General features: G+C 57.6%; 6 protein-coding genes across 6 annotated transcripts; 1 reads left to right on the top strand and 5 right to left on the bottom strand.

Moving 5' to 3' along the window:
• GGTG_08296 (hypothetical protein) lies at positions 1-2676 on the bottom strand. The gene has a single exon (XM_009226136.1). It carries the CDS (start codon positions 1820-1822, stop codon positions 722-724), a length of 1101 nt encoding a protein of 366 aa, XP_009224400.1. The 5' UTR covers positions 1823-2676; the 3' UTR covers positions 1-721.
• Positions 2677-4886: 2210 nt separating this feature from the next.
• GGTG_08295 (hypothetical protein) lies at positions 4887-6587 on the bottom strand (the record flags this gene model as incomplete). Its single annotated transcript, XM_009226135.1, has 1 exon — positions 4887-6587. One exon carries the CDS (start codon positions 6585-6587, stop codon positions 4887-4889), a length of 1701 nt encoding a protein of 566 aa, XP_009224399.1.
• A 1886-nt stretch (positions 6588-8473) lies between these two features.
• On the bottom strand, positions 8474-9261 carry GGTG_08294 (hypothetical protein; the record flags this gene model as incomplete). Its single annotated transcript, XM_009226134.1, has 2 exons — positions 8474-8826; positions 8925-9261. The coding sequence occupies 2 exons, from the start codon at positions 9259-9261 to the stop codon at positions 8474-8476; spliced, it is 690 nt and encodes a 229-aa protein (XP_009224398.1).
• A 184-nt stretch (positions 9262-9445) lies between these two features.
• Positions 9446-11163, bottom strand: GGTG_08293 (60S ribosomal protein L20). The gene is made up of 5 exons (XM_009226133.1): positions 11054-11163; positions 10982-10985; positions 10340-10524; positions 10076-10252; positions 9446-10020 (listed from the first exon to the last, which is right to left on the bottom strand). Exons 2-5 carry the CDS (start codon positions 10983-10985, stop codon positions 9862-9864), a joined length of 525 nt encoding a protein of 174 aa, XP_009224397.1. The 5' UTR covers positions 11054-11163; the 3' UTR covers positions 9446-9861.
• Positions 11164-11373: 210 nt separating this feature from the next.
• On the top strand, positions 11374-14734 carry GGTG_08292 (CSN12). The gene is made up of 5 exons (XM_009226132.1): positions 11374-12029; positions 12095-12320; positions 12382-12443; positions 12543-12954; positions 13083-14734. Exons 1-5 carry the CDS (start codon positions 11449-11451, stop codon positions 13164-13166), a joined length of 1365 nt encoding a protein of 454 aa, XP_009224396.1. The 5' UTR covers positions 11374-11448; the 3' UTR covers positions 13167-14734.
• Positions 13615-15698, bottom strand: GGTG_08291 (hypothetical protein; the record flags this gene model as incomplete). Its single annotated transcript, XM_009226131.1, has 4 exons — positions 13615-14588; positions 14690-14921; positions 15014-15420; positions 15499-15698. 4 exons carry the CDS (start codon positions 15696-15698, stop codon positions 14558-14560), a joined length of 870 nt encoding a protein of 289 aa, XP_009224395.1. The 3' UTR covers positions 13615-14557.
• Positions 15699-15943: the final 245 nt, after the last annotated feature.

Raw genomic sequence — 15943 nt, 5'->3', positions numbered from 1 at the left:
AACATTCTCAGCGCTGCATACAGGTATAGGTATCACTTGGTACGAAGACAAGGAATGATAAGGAATAAATCCTCCGCGCCACCCGGTATAACCATCCAAGAAAATAGCAATGCCATGCAGAAAAGCAGAAAAAAAGCAAGAGGGCTTCTCCAAGAGCAAAAGAGAACCACGCGGATTAGGGAGAAGACGCACGCTAGAGCCTAAAAGAAAAAGGAGCCTGTCAAGATTCTCCGCCCTCTCTACACCACCCACCCTGCCCGGTCCTGAGGTATGGATACCGTAGAACTGGAGTTTCTTCTAAAGTGCAAACCCGCGCCTTTGCGTGGGCCAAAGATCCATGTCAGGGGAATAGACGAATGCTTGTCGCGTCCAGTTGTGAGCTATTATTTAACGGGGAAAAGATAGAAAAGCCCCAAGCAGAGTAACACCTGGGTACGAGATGGGGTATAGTTTATTTTTTTCCTTACTGTTTTCTTGTAAGAGCGATCTGCGGAGCAAGTAGAGCAAGGTGACGCATCGCGCAGTAACCAAAAAAAAAAATAGTGTAGATGATGGAGGAAACGCTGCGTCGGAGTCAAAGGTTTGTTGGTTGGGGGGGTGTTTGTGTGGGGCGTGCATCGCGAAGAACGCTGGTGTAGTACGGCACGGATTCTATTCTCGTGCCGCCGCGACTCGCCGCATGGCAAAAAATAACAGCTCATGTATACTCCTGCCCGCCGAACTAAGCGCCTGGAGTTTGCCCTGTTGGCTGTGCCCGGAAGCCAGACCTGGAGAGACCGCTCCCGTCGGGTAGCCGCAGCTCCGAGTAGTTCCGCCGCCAGGAAGTGCTGGAGGACATGGACGACGTCGAGGTTGCTGCTGACGTCGGAGCAGCCAGCGGGCTGGCGGCGCTACTGCTGGAGCCGCTGCTGCTGCCGCTGCCGCTGCTCAAGTCATCACTAGGTGTTGCTGCTGGAACTGGAGCCTGGCGTGCCGCGGCGCGCTCCTCGTTGAGGCTTCGCCCAATCATATCGTGCAGAAAGTCAGGAACTTCGTGCCAGCGACCGGCCCGGGCGGCACCCATGACGCGGGCCCGGGAGAGGTCGTCGTGTGGGATGGGCACGGGGTTGGGGTGCCTAGCCAGTCTCGTGATCTGCTCGGCGACGAGGTGGAACTCGCCTGTCTCGATGGCGTTTTTGAGCCACTGCTCCCACTCCTCGTCGAGCGGCTGCGACGTGTCGCCGGCATTGTGTGCAGCAACCCGCTGGCGCAGGCGCTCGTTTAGCTCCACGCCCACACTGCCCTGGACCTCGTCTTCACTATCGTCCGCGTCGGGGAGCTCGTCGTCTGCGGCGGCGGTGCCTGTGGTCTGTATCCGAGTCCGCACGCTGCTTGCGTCGTCCTCGTCGTCCTCCTCAACCTCGGGCTCCGACTGCGCGGCGCGGCGCTCAGGCGGGATCCAATCCGAAAAGCCATCGGCCGTGGTGTCGCGGATGGTGACGCCCGATTCCTTCTCGTACCGCTCCTTGGCCCATTTGGTGCCTTCCCATTTCGTGAGGCCGTAGATCTCTTCGTTGGTCAGGCGCAGCATGTCAAAGGCGCGGAAGAGGCGGCGGTGCCACTGCCAGCGGCTTAACCGTATGCGGTGCGTGGGATGGCAGTAGTCGAGGCCAGGGTATTTTGACTCGTCATCGTCGATGTGGCCGTAGAAGGCGTGCACCTCGTGACGGACCTCAGCGATGAGGTGCCTGGTCAGAAAGGCCTGGAAGTTATGCGGGTCGCTCTGCTTGGGTCGCGGGAACAGCGCTTCGTAGACCAGCTCGTCGATCGGTCGCCGCTTCATCTTGAACAGCCGGCTCTGCCCCGCGCGGTTGCTACAGGCAGTGGTGATTCCGTCCTGCCCCAGAAGAGTCCGGACTCGATGATGATGCGGTGGGGGGTTCGGCCAGGGGCGCGCGCCGAGGCAGTGGTGTTTTCTTTTTTGGGCTTGTTTTGTGTTGGGCGGGCGGACGGGCGGACGGGCGGCGGCAAAGGTAGACGAGGCCTTTATGTGGGAGGCGCAAGCAGTGCAGTAGAGTGCTGCTCCGATCAACGGACTAAGACTGGGGTGAGCAGAGGGAGGCGGTATTTGAGGTCAGATAGGCAGGGCGGGACAGGCAAGGGGCGTCGGTCGGAATGGTTGGGTTCAGTCTTCCTTAATAATGCGCCCGCCTTCAGCTGCTGCCCTTCAGGCTGGCCGAGTGGGGCCCTTGTGGGATCGTGCTAGCCACAGGGAGGCCCTTCCTTCCCCAGCGGCGGCCATTGGGCCCCCCACGCCCACCAAAAAAAAGATGGCAGTCCCACCTAATCAACAGAAAGGCTGCGAGACTGCAAGAGCAGGAATAGGAATATAAGTAGGAAGAACGATAGAAAAAACCATGGTGATAACAATACAAGTGATAATGTAAAGAAAAACAGGAATAAAAGGAGAAAAATAGGAATAGGAAAGCCTATAGCATCAGCAATTCTGATAATCGCTGGGATCTGTAAAACTACCATCTTTTTTTTTTGTGGTAAGCGTCCCTTCCTTCCCCAGCAGCGGCCCATTGGCTCGTCGGTGCAATTTGCTTTTTGATGCCAGGGGCCGCTGGAATGTGTGCGTGGAGGGGGGGGGGGGGGAGTTGCTGACGGTGCTGAGTCCCTAGGGAGGGATGGAAGTCAGAACCCAAGAGAAACGGGACCTGCAGGTTCCAGCCAAAGAAAAAAAAGCCAAGCGCCGCCGACATCCTTGCCACAGCCAGTCAGTCGCCTGTTTGCATGATGCACGCATTGCGTGGCGGATGCAAGCTCACACAGGTTGAACCTGTTCGCGTCAACAGCTCAATGGGCCATGCCAGCTGGCCTTGCCTTGCCTGCCTACCACCTACCTATACCGTAGGTACCTAACCTAGCTCTCCTCAACTGTCCTCCCGTCGTTCCAGCGGCCGTCTCGGCCGGCCGTGACGGAGCCGCTATTGGAAATCCTGTCCAGCAATCAGGGCCACCCCTTGTGCCCTCCTCCCCTCCTCCTTCCCTCGGCCGGCCGGCCCAGGTGGCCAGCAAGCCAGCTTCGGCGGCCCAGCGTGCGCCACCTCGTCGCCAATCGCCGGGCAATCCATCGAGCGGGGGCGGCCTCGAGGAGGCGAGGCCAGAGGGCCCGGAGAGGCGGCCGGTCAAATCTTCTTGTCAAGCGACATTATCATCGCGCCATCCCAAGGTTGCATGACACCCACTCGAGACAGGACAGCAGCGAGACAGGGTTCCTGGCTTCCACGTGTCGCCTTGGGTGCGGCTTCTCATGACGAGTCGTTTGTATAGAGAAAAGGTCGCTCCCTTTTTTTTTTGCTAAACTTGGGTTACAGGGTGACGAGTCCAGAGACAATGCTCGGGGTGACAGACGCCTCATGACAAAACTCACATCTCCAAGGGGGCTGTTGTTCCACAATGGGTCATGAGCCCGAAAGAATGACTCCTCGCCCCGCTTGACATAAAACGCTTGAAGCAGAAAAAAAAAAGTGAAAACGGCCACATGTCCCCCGCGTCGTCAGTTGTACTCCGAGTCGGTCGTCTAGACCCCTAGCTCCCCGGAGCTCTGCGGTAGTGGCCGACGGGGGCTCCGTCGCCGCGCCGCCGCGTGCTCGTCGTCGTCGGCCTGCCCGCTGCTGCCCGCCCCACCGCCGCCCAGGCTCGCAGGCCCCTCCCCCCACCCTTGCCCGTCCTCCACCAGCGTCGTCTCCGAGTCTGGGCTGTGTGCCGGCATGACGCGCTGCCGCCGCCGCCGGAGCCACCACCTGTGGAACCGGCAGTACAGCCGAGGCGCGAGTTCGACCAGCTTGGTAGGATGACAGTCTGGGGACAGAGGGCCTTCAATGCACTGCGGCACAAATTTTTTTTTTTTTGACTTTGGTGTCAGCAACGTTGGCCGCACATCAGACTAATGAAATTACATCGCTGAATGACGAATCTTTTACCTCGAAAGCATAGTGGCGTATCACGCAGCCACAGCCGCGGTACTGGTGATAGTAGCGTCGACACATGGCCCTGATGGCAGGCGGTCCAGACTGGCGACGGCCGGTCTTGGGTAGATATCTATGCCGAGAACAAAACTATAATGACTCAAATGATTGTGCGTTGGTTACTTCCTGTCGTGGTTCGAGCGTGTAATTGAGATAGATTAGAGGTACATATACAGCGTAGGTGGTCATGGGGACGCGAACGTGTAATCAACGATCGAAAAGAGACTTTCATCAGGCACATACAGGTAGCACGAGGGAGTGCGCGCCCACCGCCCACCGCCCACCGCCCACCACCCATGGGTCCTTCCTCCCGAGAGACTGCTCTGTGGCGGTGGTGAGACGATGTTTGAATGTTTAGGCAGGTCCAATGGGGACTCGTTGATGGTTGACACCGCAAGCCAAGTCCAAAAGGTCGCTCGCACTCGTTATCTTCATATTCTTGACACCGCTCATCTGGTAGAGCATAGAGTTGGATATAGATGGAAAAGGGGAGCACTATCATTTTAGGAGAAGGGTTCGCGAACATAAAGAAAGGCCAAAAGCGACAGTAAAAATCACAATGGCCAATCGCTTGCAGGAACGAAAAATGAGGGAAACCCAAGGAGATCGCTAATGGTGAACAACGACTATCGAAAAGCCAAACATCTAATGTCATATATCAAGAATAAAAAGAAAAACCCATGAGCTAGAGGAGAAGCAGCCATCATGAAACAAAGCCTTCGTGAAAATGCCGTACCAAAGTAAACCCATCAAAGTCGTAAACGCGTCATCAGCCCATAACCAAACTAATGATGCACATCCAGCCAGCCGCCACTGACCACCATTAAGTCAATAAAAGCAAAAAGTCCGGCGGCGAACGTTCAGGAAGCCTTCTCAAGGCGACCACCCCGTCTCCGAACCGGTCGGGTACTTCCTCCCACTGACACCTGTGACTTGGACGACAGGGCTGGGCCCGCGTGGGTCACCCCGCCTGCGCTCGTCACGGGGGCTGTCTCGGTCCCTCTCGCGCTCCCGAAAGAGATGGTCCACGTCGACGCCGCGCCATCTGTCAATGTCGGCGTGGCTACTCGTCCTCCGGTAGACGTCGGGCCGATACGTGTACTTGCCCCGGTCTCCATGTCGCTCAAAGTCGCGGTCCCGCTCCCTCTCCCGCTCCCGGTCGCGCTCTCGGTCCCTCCGGTTTCTCCGGTCTCGTTCGTCTTCCACGTCCCTGTCCCGGTCGCGATCTCGGTCACTATCGCGCATGCGATCTCGGTCGCGCACGTGGTCACGGTCCCGGTCGCGATCCCGCTCTCGCTCTCGGTCCCTGTCGTACATCTTCCTCCGGCGCCGGCGACGCTCCCGGCTGTCGTCAGAAGAGGTTGGATCACTGTCATAGTCATCGTTTCGAGACCATCGGCCAGACTTCGAACCCGGCCCATCGTCGCGCGAGTGGCGTGATGAAGGCGCCGCCCCGCCGCTATGTTGCCGAGACGTGCTGCGGGGCCGATCTCCGCCGGGCAGGAACGACGAGATGAATGGGATGTGGAACCGCGTCCGAGGTTCATCCTCGCGTCGCCGGGACCGGCGTTCGTCCACGTCGGCGTTGGTTATCGGGGCCGATGTGGAACCGCCCACGGGTGGGTTCGGGCCGGGGCTTGGCGCACGGGGCCTGATGGGTTGCGGTTGAGTATTTGTGCGCCGGATGGGCACGCTCGTGGGATCAGGTGATGACTGATGCGATGGGTCAGGATGGCGCCTTTTATGACTGGTGCGCGGACTCGGGGCATGATCCGAATCACTCGGGGATTCGCAGTGTCTCGGCTGGCTGTGTCGGCGCGGGGCTACGGGCGGCACATGGTGGGGATCGGGTGCCCGAAGATGCTCCGAAGAGCGCGAGTGCGTATGATTAGGGTCGTGCGCTGCATTCGCGTGGTCCGAGAAGCTACGCCGGCGGGCAGCATCCTCGGGTGACGAGCCGCGGCGCGAGCTGCCGCGCCGCTCGGGCGACAGCGGCGACGGAATAGGGGGAGGCCGCGGGTCTCGCACGTGGCTGAAAGTCACGGGGCGCGAGTGCGTGGTGCGAGTACGCGGAGAAGTTGACGGTCTTGGTCTAGAAGAGGTGAAGGCCGAGGCGGTGGTGAAACCTGCGGCTCCGGCTGTAGCACCGGCCGCGGCTCCGGCTGCGGCAGCAAAGCTTCCGCGGACATGGGAATAGCCTTCTTTGACCCGGGCATCTGGGAAGGTGGGTCGCGGCTCCTCTCTAGGGGTTGCCTCGCGGCGTAGAGTCTCGGCGCAGTTTTGGTGCCACTTGTTGATGTCATCGTCAGTCTCCTTGGGAAAGGCCTCGCGGGGAAGCTCTTTCGGAAACGGCTCGCCCGTCTCGGGGTGTTTGAGGTCCCATTCCTTCAGGCATGTCTGGATGTAGGAGTGATATTCCTCGGGGTCGAGGAGGATGTTGATCCACATCCAGCGCACGAATCCCTTGACAGTCAGGGCAGGGATAGACGGAGGCTCAAAATCGTTGGCGGTCGGTTGGAGGGCGTGCTGGCAGCCTAGGACTTGCCAGACATACGATATGGACCGTGAAGGCATGGCGAGGAAAGCTACACGGTGGGTTAGGCTGGTGTTAGCGAGTCCAGCAACAGGCCAGGGCTACCAATGAGGTGCGACTAACTGTCCAGATTACCACCAGCGGCGCGGAAAAAAGGGGCAAGTTTTTTAGGGACCAGAGCTTTGCAGCTCTTGTCGCCAAGCTCTTCAACCTGACAAGGCGGTATAGACTGTTAGCTCAGCTCTTGCGCAAGCGGTTGTGAAGATGCGCGATAATGCGCGCATGGGCAGAATATATGCATACGATATACTGAGCTATAGCTCTCAGGAGCGCATTGAGCACCGGCGTTGCCGCCTTGTCGTCGCCAAACAGATAGCCATAGTAGGCCTTGGGATCAACCGGGTCTGTAGCCATCCTCGCGGTCGAGGGGCGGTTGAGCCGCACGCGCAGCTTTGGGCGTGAGGAGTTCTAAAACAAAACAAGAACGAGGGCGACACTGAGGTCTAGATTGGTGGTGGCATGTCCCGCAGGGCTGGGTGTCCGGCGGGAGGAAAAGAGCAGAGGCCTGGTGCCTGGCGTTGGGATCGAGCGTGTGACTGAGGGGCTTCGGCGCAGTGGCTGTTGGAGCCGCAAACAAGGCAATGCGGTGTGACGAGTACGTAACCGACCAAGTCTCGGCCGGGATTGCACGACAGCGCGGGGGTAGCGGTCCTGGCGAGAGACGCACGGCAACATCAATCGCTCTCTCCTCCTCCTCTCGTGTCCAAAAGTCTTTTTATAAACCTGTCGTTGCAGTCGGCGCTAATTGGCGTGGTGCTGGTGCTGGTGCTGATGCGGCGGGCCGTGCTGCCTCACAAAGTCGCAATTGAGATGCTGAGGGGTCTCCTTGGTGGTCCTAGCGGGTGGCAGCGGCTGCTGTTGGCGGAGGCCGCACGTGTGTGGTCCAGTTCTCGGTCAGGTAAGTGGTGGGGATTGGGCTGAGGAGGGTGAGCACTGAGGGCGGCAGGAGATGCTTGCGGTGATAAATAAGCGCAGTCAACAGGCCAACAGCACAATGGAACCAGGCTAGGCTCTCCGCTTCAGCTGCTGACGTGCTGGGCGGCGCTGTTGCGAAGCAGTGCACGACAAGAAGGAAGGATGCAATTCCCGAGTGAGAGCTGCGAGCTGCTGCGACCAGTGGAGCTGATTGTCTGGGACATGCAGCTTTTCTGCTTCTTTCGCCTTGGGAGCCAGGCATGCCCCCGCCCGGGGTGTGCCCTGCCAGACCCTGTCTATCTGGTTCATGGAGACATTCTGGGTTCGCCGGGGTTGATATTCCTAGAATACCACCCTTCCGCCTCATATCTGCACAATCTGCACAGGGCGCCCTGGAGCTGCGCTTCCTGACATTCTGACGTTTCCGCCCTGTCTGGACGAGCGGGGAGTCATCCCCGACGGCTTCACTACGCCCGCTCGAAACCTCGGCGACAACCCGAGAGTGAAGGAAGGAAGGAGGCTGTACGCTAGCAGAGAGTCCATTCCAGAGGTCGATCCCAGCAGCGGCCAAGTCCAGTGTCTTCACCGCTTTGCAGTGCCGCCAACCCTGTCCACAAGTTGTGCATCCTGACCAATTGGGTTCGTCATGACGGGGCAGCTTGGCAGTCCGCAGTCGTTGTGAAAGATCCAAATTTGGCACACCCTTGTGGTGCGTCTTACTACAACTGCATGCCACGGTGCTGTGCTAGCTCTCCTGCGCACAACAGCACAGCCTTTCTCGTGCCCAGAAGTTTGTGAATGGAAGCCACCAGAAGTGGGCCGAAGCGCGCAAATCTCGACGCTAAACACCTAAAGTTTCCTAGGTATTTGCCAGGCAAGGCAAGGGTAGCGTGGTAGGGGTAGGTATGCCACAACAAACGGGCCGCCCGCCTGCGCCGCAAGTCTCGGCTCCCTACACGCCTGGCCGGGCCACCACGAGGCGATATGCGACGAGGCCGACGGTCTTTGAGGGATCCCTCAAGTCGGGCTCGACAAACTCACTGAACCGCTCCAGCCCGCATTTCCTCAGCACCCCGTGCGACCGCTCGTTCGAGGCCTCGACAAGGGCCACCAGCACCTCGTGCGCCTCGACGGGCTCCTGCTGGCCCGCCGTGACGGCCACGACAGACCTCCTGTCCACCCTGATTTGCGCCCGAGCCCGGGGCAGCCTCACGTACGCCTCGAGGAACGCCCTGACCAGCTCCGTGGCCAGGCCGCGGCCCCAGAACTCCTTGCGGATCATGTATCCCAGCTCCGGCCAGCTGCCTCAAATCTCATGTCAGCATTTGCCGCAACCGCCAAGAGAGTGTTGAATAATCCGAGAAGAAGAACATGCCCATAAACCCCTTTATAGCGGTGCGAACCTCCCATGCCGATGAGCTCGCCCGTTTCCCGCCAGCAGATGGCACAGTTGAAAGTCTCGACGTCGTTGGGCGGCAGGTAATTGTCCAGCTTGTGTTGCGTCTCGGCCATGTCCTTGTCGCCTCGGCCGGTTGACGTCCACACCATGACCTCTGGTTGCGTCCGCAGCACGTGAACGGCGTTCAAATCCTCCGCCCTCAGGGCCCTCAGGACGAGACGCTCCGTGACCACATCAGCCCGTTCAGCGCTCCTGGGGAGCGGGAGCGACGGGAGGGTAGTGTTGACCACGACGAAATCGTCCTCGTCGGGCACGCGGTTATCTTGATTGTATGTCATCATCTTGGGGATGGTCGATGGTGTTGTGACGGGGATGGGGTTTCGGAATGCGAGGAAAACAGGGTGCCGTCCATGGTGAGGCTGAGCATCCCCTTTTAAACCACCGTCCTCGCCAGCGTCGGGGATTTCGCCGAAGCAGGCTGTTCACGATGACTCAATCCATTTCAGGTGCTGGAACCAATAACCCCGCCGAACCAACTTCCGCTATGTTGCGGTGGATCCACCCAAGAGGCAGGTGCTTGGGCAGAGAAGTAAGCCATCACCATGTTGGAGTACAGCAATCCGACATTACCTAACAATCACACATCACAAGACAGCAACACCACATCGCTCTCACGAACTCGCCCGGGATGAAGTCAACATTTTTGAAACCATAACTCCTGTCTCATAGAACTCCAGAAGAATGACTTGCCCGCAATGTCTCGCAACCCGCAAGCCCCTTCTGGTCTGCAAACGACCATTGGACTCCCGGGATAAAGACCATGCACAAAGTTTATTCTTCGTTCGTCGTCGCCCTTCCCAAGAGCAAATGCTGAGAGACATGTCCCTGAACCCGTAATGAACACCTGCAGAACCTCCCGAACCCTGGCATCACCGACCCGTTTAAGCAAAAGTGGATGGACGCTTCGCACTGAAGATCTTCTTGGAGCTGATCTTGGGCACACGGTGGGGGAGGGGGAAAGTGAGGTTCTTGGTGACAAGCTGCTTGATGTAGGGGCGCTTGATGTCGTCCGTCTTCTCAATCTCGACGACGCGGAGAATCTATGGAGATGTGTCAGTATGTCTTCGATCCTCAGCCGGCCGCAGGGCAACATACGTGGATGGATCGGAAACGGGCACGGTGGCGGGCGGACATGTCCGAGTACAGGGCCTCAACGGCGGCAGTCCTGGACATCTCACGGTACTCCTTGTACATGTTGTGGGTGCCCGAGCGCGAGTCGTAGCGGATCCAGATACCGAAGTTCTTGACCTTCATGGGGTGCTTCTCGTGGATCTGTCGAACACGCAGTGTCAGCGCCATTGCTCACCATTTCTGTCCGCCGCATGCCGCATTGGACCCGGGAAAGCTATCGCAACATACCACGTTGACGCTGACGATCTCACCCGTGGCCTTCTTGACCTTCTTGAGACCCCGCAGGAAGTACCAGTAACGGGACTTGGCGACGACAGTGTTGGGCGCGAAGATCCTCATGCGGTACAGGCTGGGGGTAGGGTTGGTCTCGGTCGGCAGATGCCGGCCGATGACCTGGTATTCCTGAAGACGACCTGTAGGTGGACTACAAGTCAGCAAGCCGTCCGCTATGTATTTTCGTGAAAGTCCTCCCGTGCTCCAGCTTGATGCGAGGCTGTTGTGCGACTGATGGTGCGTTCGTCGTGGTCTCAACACGCCGAATCTTGAATTGAGGCCAGTGTGACTGTAATCCGCAACCAAAAAGTCGAGAATGGAGCACTCGGCTGCTCGTCGCTCTTGTCCTCGCAGAGTCTACCATTCGAAATCGGCGACGTATTGTCAAGACGGCTTCTGATCGAGGAGGGATGGCATCGCAGTGACGTGAGTAGCCGTCGCTAGGGCCTACACGCTGCAAAATCCCCAATATTGAGGGCGTCGCTTCGGTCGGGAGACAAATCGGTGTGCTGCCGTCGTCGACATTCGGGAGGGACCGGATCCATGATGCATCGCCCATCGCCGCACCACCTGGACAAAAAAACAAAAGTAGCTTACCCATCTTGAAGAGAGTGTCAGTTCCTATACTCTCTTGTAGTTGACTTCAAGAGGCAGCAGTCGGGTGCTTACTGTGAATGTATTTTGTTGGTCGCTGGTCGTTTAGCTGGTCGTGTCTGCCGCCTTGCTTCGCTCTCTTGCAAGAAAGTTTGAATTGGTGGTTGGCGACTGACAAAATTGGACTGGATGTGGAAAAAGCCCTAATCGCGGCAAAGCCACATTTGGTGGGCGTGTGGGTGGTGGGGCTCAGGGTGGCCCAATGTGGCGGGTTGGTGTGGCTTGAAAGGGGAGTGGCGGGCGAATCAGAGCCCAGGTCGCTGCCTGGGGCAAAAGGCGGGTACCAAGCCAACCGTACCTCTCCGCTAAGCTCCCTATTTCCTTTCTGGGAACCTTGCCGTGTGGTATCCACGTGCGCCTTGATCCGCATCACACATCACAGGAGCGGCGTCTCTGACCGTCACGTCGCCATGGATCAACTGCTCGACCGCTTCGCCGAGGCGGTCCGTTCAGGAAATGGCCCCCTCTTGGCGACCACGCTCGCGCCAGCAGAATCGGCAGAGAACCTTCAGAAGCTCCAGGCCATCTGGAACAGCGCCTCACCCCAAGATGTCAAGGGCGTGATCCGCAACCGAATCAGGAAGAAGGTCGGCTCTCACCTCTCCAACGATGAGGTACAGGGCTGGACAGAGGTCTTCACTGCCTTCTGGAAGGCCGTCGGCGAGATCCTCTCCATCAATGGCCTTTCGGGGGCACAGACCAAGCCGTCATGGTCAGGCGTGTATGAGGCGTGGAAAGAGCTGAACTCGATGATCATTCGGGGCTACACCAACCACGGCTTTCTGGCCTGGACTATCCCATGTCTGTACGTGGCAGGCAAGTACCTGAGACTTTTCGCCGTCAAGGCCGATGAGGAGCGCAGCAGGACCTCGAGCGACGCCAACAACACAACGTTTGAGGACGACTTTGAGACAGAGTCGGACAAGAACAAGCAGCTTGAAGACTGTGCGAGACAACTCAACCGGATATTTACCCTCTGCCTCAGCGACAGGTATGTTAGTCTGCACAAAGAGTGCTGATACTCGGGACCCCAAATGCTGACCAGCTCGATACCAGAGCTCCGTTGGAGGATTCAAGGAAATGGGGCATTTACTACATCATCAATCTGCTGTTCAAGACATACTTCAAACTGAACTCGGCGAGTCTGTCGCGGAATATCCTGAAGGCGCTCAATGCATACAAGGGCGACATGCCCGCCCTGGTGCAGTTTCCCAAGTCCCAACAGGTCACCTTCAGGTATTATGAGGGCGTACTCTCGTTTCTAGATGAGAATTATGTCGAGGTAGGTTTGCCCCATAGCCTCTGGTCTGCCCACAGTGTATGCTGACACCCTCTGCTTCCAGGCCGAGACGCACCTTGAACAGGCATACACTCTTTGCCACAAGGACGCTCTCAAAAACAAACAGTAAGGCTTCCCTTTTCCGGAGACACATGGCCTTGACTGGGTCGAAGGCGACGTTTGAGGTTTGGAGTGCTCACATCTGCCGCCATGTGCGTTTACAAGGTTGATACTCATGTATCTTATTCCGTGCCGCCTCCTGACAAGTCACACACTCCCGAGCCCAGCACTCTTGGAGCCCTACGCAAGGCTGCAGGAGCTTTTCCTCCCTCTGTCGCGATGCATCAAAAAGGGAGAACTGCATTCCTTCGACCTTGCCCTACAGGCTGGCGAGGAGACTTTTGTGAAGCGCCGAATCTATCTCACTCTCGAGCGTGGCCGCGACGTTGCCCTACGCAACCTGCTGCGCAAGGTATTCCTGGTCGGCGGGTTCGAGGAGTCCAAAGACTCCAGCGCAGCGCCGATCCGCCGCACCCGGGTGCCCGTGGCAGAGTTCTCGGCCGCCATCAGCCTCAACAGCCAACACTCTCTGGATAGCGACGAGGTTGAATGTTTGTTGGCAAACATGATTTACAAGGTACGAGGATCTTCCCACCCCCATCTCGCTCCCTTTGGCCTCTAGGAATGGTTCGCAAATGCGCACGAGGCAAGGGCAGCGCCGCCCGCCCTATTTGCCACCGCAGTGACTCATCATCATAACCACAGAATCTCATGAAGGGATACATCCACCGAGAACGTGGAATCGCCGTGCTCAGCAAGACCGGGGCCTTTCCGGGAACTGGCGTGTGAGGGGTGTCGAGGCCAGGAAGGAACAATGACCTGCGCTGGGACTCATCCCGGCAGTGTCATCTTTGGCTCGACCTGGATCAGCCGTGGGACACCTCGATGCAACCAGGCCATACCTGCAACTAGTATACGACTCACTGGTGCATACATGACCCTTCCCCATGTCTGCGCTCGGCCCTTTATCGACAGCGCGGGGCCCAACCGATCGGTGCCAGGCCAAGGCCCCTCGGGCGAACCATATCTGTGACCTGACAAGAGGCCCGGCGCTACATTCGCGTGTGGGGGAAGCTGCAAATCACTTTGGCCTGTGACTCATTTATTCCACCCGTCCCGTTTAGTCCGCGGGAACCAGAAGTTTTAGGCGCTTCCACAGTACGGATTCCTCCGTCGGGTCTACAGGTCCCGCTTCTAGACGCCTTTCTGACAATGGGGTCAAAAACCTTGGCGTGGGTCCTGATATAGGGTTAATACTCCAAAACAAATTGCCTATCATTGGAACACCGGGGCGAAAAAATGGCACCGAACGAGCTGCATTATGTGCTTCTCCCAGAGGAGGGTTTGACCAGATGTCAAGAGGCCATCAAAGAGTGTTGAGAAGGATATTGATACAGTTTCGTCCTTGCGGTGCAATCTTTGTAGTAACGTCCCATCCCTCAGCCCAAGCCCCATCCCCGTATACACCAGCGTCGTAGTGTGGGATATCTCAAAAAGCGGGCAAAGATGGATCAGAAAAATTGACCGACACGAGAGATGTCGGTTAGAAATACAGTGCCCAGATATCCAAACAAGACAAACATGTAAAAGGAAATAAAAAAAATAATAAAAAGGCAAGGAGATGGCAGGCACTTGCCTCGCCCCGCTCTCATACCAGAGTTCCCGACAGAAAATGAGTCTAATGGTACAGCGAAAGGCGGATAAACAGTAGCGACGATTGAAAAAATGCACGCAACTCGAGTCTGGAGAGAATCGACGGGATATTGACGCAGGAATGGGCAAAAATGATGAAGGACCAAAATCATGCCGCCAGAAAAAGAAGTCCGCAACACCGGTTTGTCGTTCCCAGTCTTGAAAAGGAATAAAATGATGTAAGGAGGAGAAGAGGGGGAAATGAAACGGCATTTGAAAGATCCATAAAAGCCAAGGATTTTTTTTTGTCGTATCGAAGAGGAGAAAGGCAAGGATGAGTTAGAGAAGGGGCGTAAATCATTAGAGGCTGGCATTGCCGGGTGGACCAGGGTATTGTTTCTCTCCTTTTTTTTTCGTGGGGTATTTGTCTTTTCTTTGGAAGATGCACGATGCGCGTGATACTTGGACAAGGCAGCAAGCAGAAAGGCAGGGCTTGAGATGGGCGACGATAGCATTGGCTGAGGGGTGCGACAGCAACTATGGGGGGCCTAGGAGTGGCGACCGCTGCGAGGCGTGCTTCTGGATCGACAAACAGGTGGTTAGAGTCAACCCAATGAGGGAGGGAAAAAAAGACCCGCCAGGCAGCAAGGCAGCAGCGTCTATCGGACAAAAAGACTCACTGTGCGGTGGCGATGTCGTCTACGTGGTTGCACAGGGCGACAAACAGGTCGAAGAAGAGCTGCGTCCCGCCGTTGTACATCTCGAGCTGCATGGTGCCGCTGCGCTTGAAGGTGCTGCGGCTGCGGATGATGAGGGCCAGGTAGTGGGCGCGCAGCTTGGAGTCCGTGTCGGGGGTGTTGGCGTAGGCGTAGCGGGCAGACGTGAGGATGGTGCTACACTGGATGCCCGACTCTGTTTTGCATGGGGGAAAGGCGGACGGTCAGCACGAATGACAAGGACGTTGCGTGCATCAAGGAAGCAAACAAAAGAGATGAAAGACTTACGAAGGCCTTGCTTTCGCAGGGCGACACGCTTCAGCTCTTCTAGCCCGTACTTCTGGGCGGCGCAGTAGATGACGGTGTCCTTTAGGAGCTCACCGTCGGGCCCCTGGTGAATGGCGAGCGACCCGCCGCCGCGGCCGTCGCCCTCGACGGGCTCCAGCTCCCAGGAGTTGCGGCGCTTGTTGTGAACGAGGCGCGGGTAGTAGTCACCCTTGTACAGGTACTCCAGCACCGACGAGAAGATTTCGGGCTCCTCGTCGGGCAGGGCGAGCCGCTTGGACTGGGAATCCATGTACTGGTCCCGGAGCGCGGCCTCGAAGAAGGGAGAGTGGCTGAGGACGTGCTCATGCGCTGCGAAGATCCTCTGCTCCTCGCCCACCACCAGAGTGACGATGGCGGATGTCAGGTTGCTGCAGCAGGAGAGTGGAGTTAGCAGGTGTAGCGGAGTGATGGGATGAGAAGGCGTGAAGCGAAACAAGATTTAGTACCTTTCAATTGTGGGAGATGATGCCTCTGCCGCGGCGGTTGATGCCGTTGCTGGTCGGCGACGGGAGTCGTGGCGAGACTCGTGGCGACGCTTTGAGATGCCGGCCTCCTTGCTAAAGGATGAGCTGGACTTGGCGGGCTTGTGGCTCTTGGAAAAGCTCTTGCTCGAAGAGGGCGGCGGGTTGAAGCGGGAGGAGAACATTTTGTCTGATTGAAGTGCGTGACAGAAATGTGTCGATGGCGTTAAGTTGATGCCGCTGGCATTTACAAGCCACGAGACAGCAATAATGGTCTGGGCGGGGCGATGCGAGTATACAGGCGTGCGGTCGCGAATCTTGTTCGAGATGTGTGGAAAATGGGATGGATGGCGAGAGATGGGCAAACAGAGTGATTGATGGATGGAATGAGCCACAGGTTTGCGGGCGGGACAGAGTGAAAAAGCAATCA

Source organism: Gaeumannomyces tritici (genome assembly GCF_000145635.1).
Source record: "Gaeumannomyces tritici R3-111a-1 unplaced genomic scaffold supercont2.4, whole genome shotgun sequence".
In the NCBI taxonomy this organism is placed as follows: Eukaryota; Fungi; Ascomycota; class Sordariomycetes; order Magnaporthales; family Magnaporthaceae; genus Gaeumannomyces; species Gaeumannomyces tritici.
The sequence above is the reverse complement of the archived record's forward strand: the minus strand, read 5'-3'. Positions and strand labels throughout refer to the sequence as shown.

What these genes read in the sequence shown, in the direction of transcription:
- GGTG_08293 (XM_009226133.1), bottom strand. An exon ending in AGATCGTCAGCGTCAACGTG is followed by an intron (nt 10,253 to 10,339) that starts GTATGTTGCGAT and finishes CGTGTTCGACAG; the next exon opens with ATCCACGAGAAGCACCCCAT. An exon ending in CCCGTTTCCGATCCATCCAC is followed by an intron (nt 10,021 to 10,075) that starts GTATGTTGCCCT and finishes ACATCTCCATAG; the next exon opens with ATTCTCCGCGTCGTCGAGAT.
- GGTG_08292 (XM_009226132.1), top strand. Translation starts at nt 11,449, where the DNA reads ATGGATCAACTGCTCGACCGCTTCGCCGAGGCGGTCCGTTCAGGAAAT. An exon ending in GACGCTCTCAAAAACAAACA is followed by an intron (nt 12,444 to 12,542) that starts GTAAGGCTTCCC and finishes TGCGTTTACAAG; the next exon opens with GTTGATACTCATGTATCTTA. An exon ending in TGGCAAACATGATTTACAAG is followed by an intron (nt 12,955 to 13,082) that starts GTACGAGGATCT and finishes TCATAACCACAG; the next exon opens with AATCTCATGAAGGGATACAT.
- GGTG_08296 (XM_009226136.1), bottom strand. Translation starts at nt 1,822, where the DNA reads ATGAAGCGGCGACCGATCGACGAGCTGGTCTACGAAGCGCTGTTCCCG.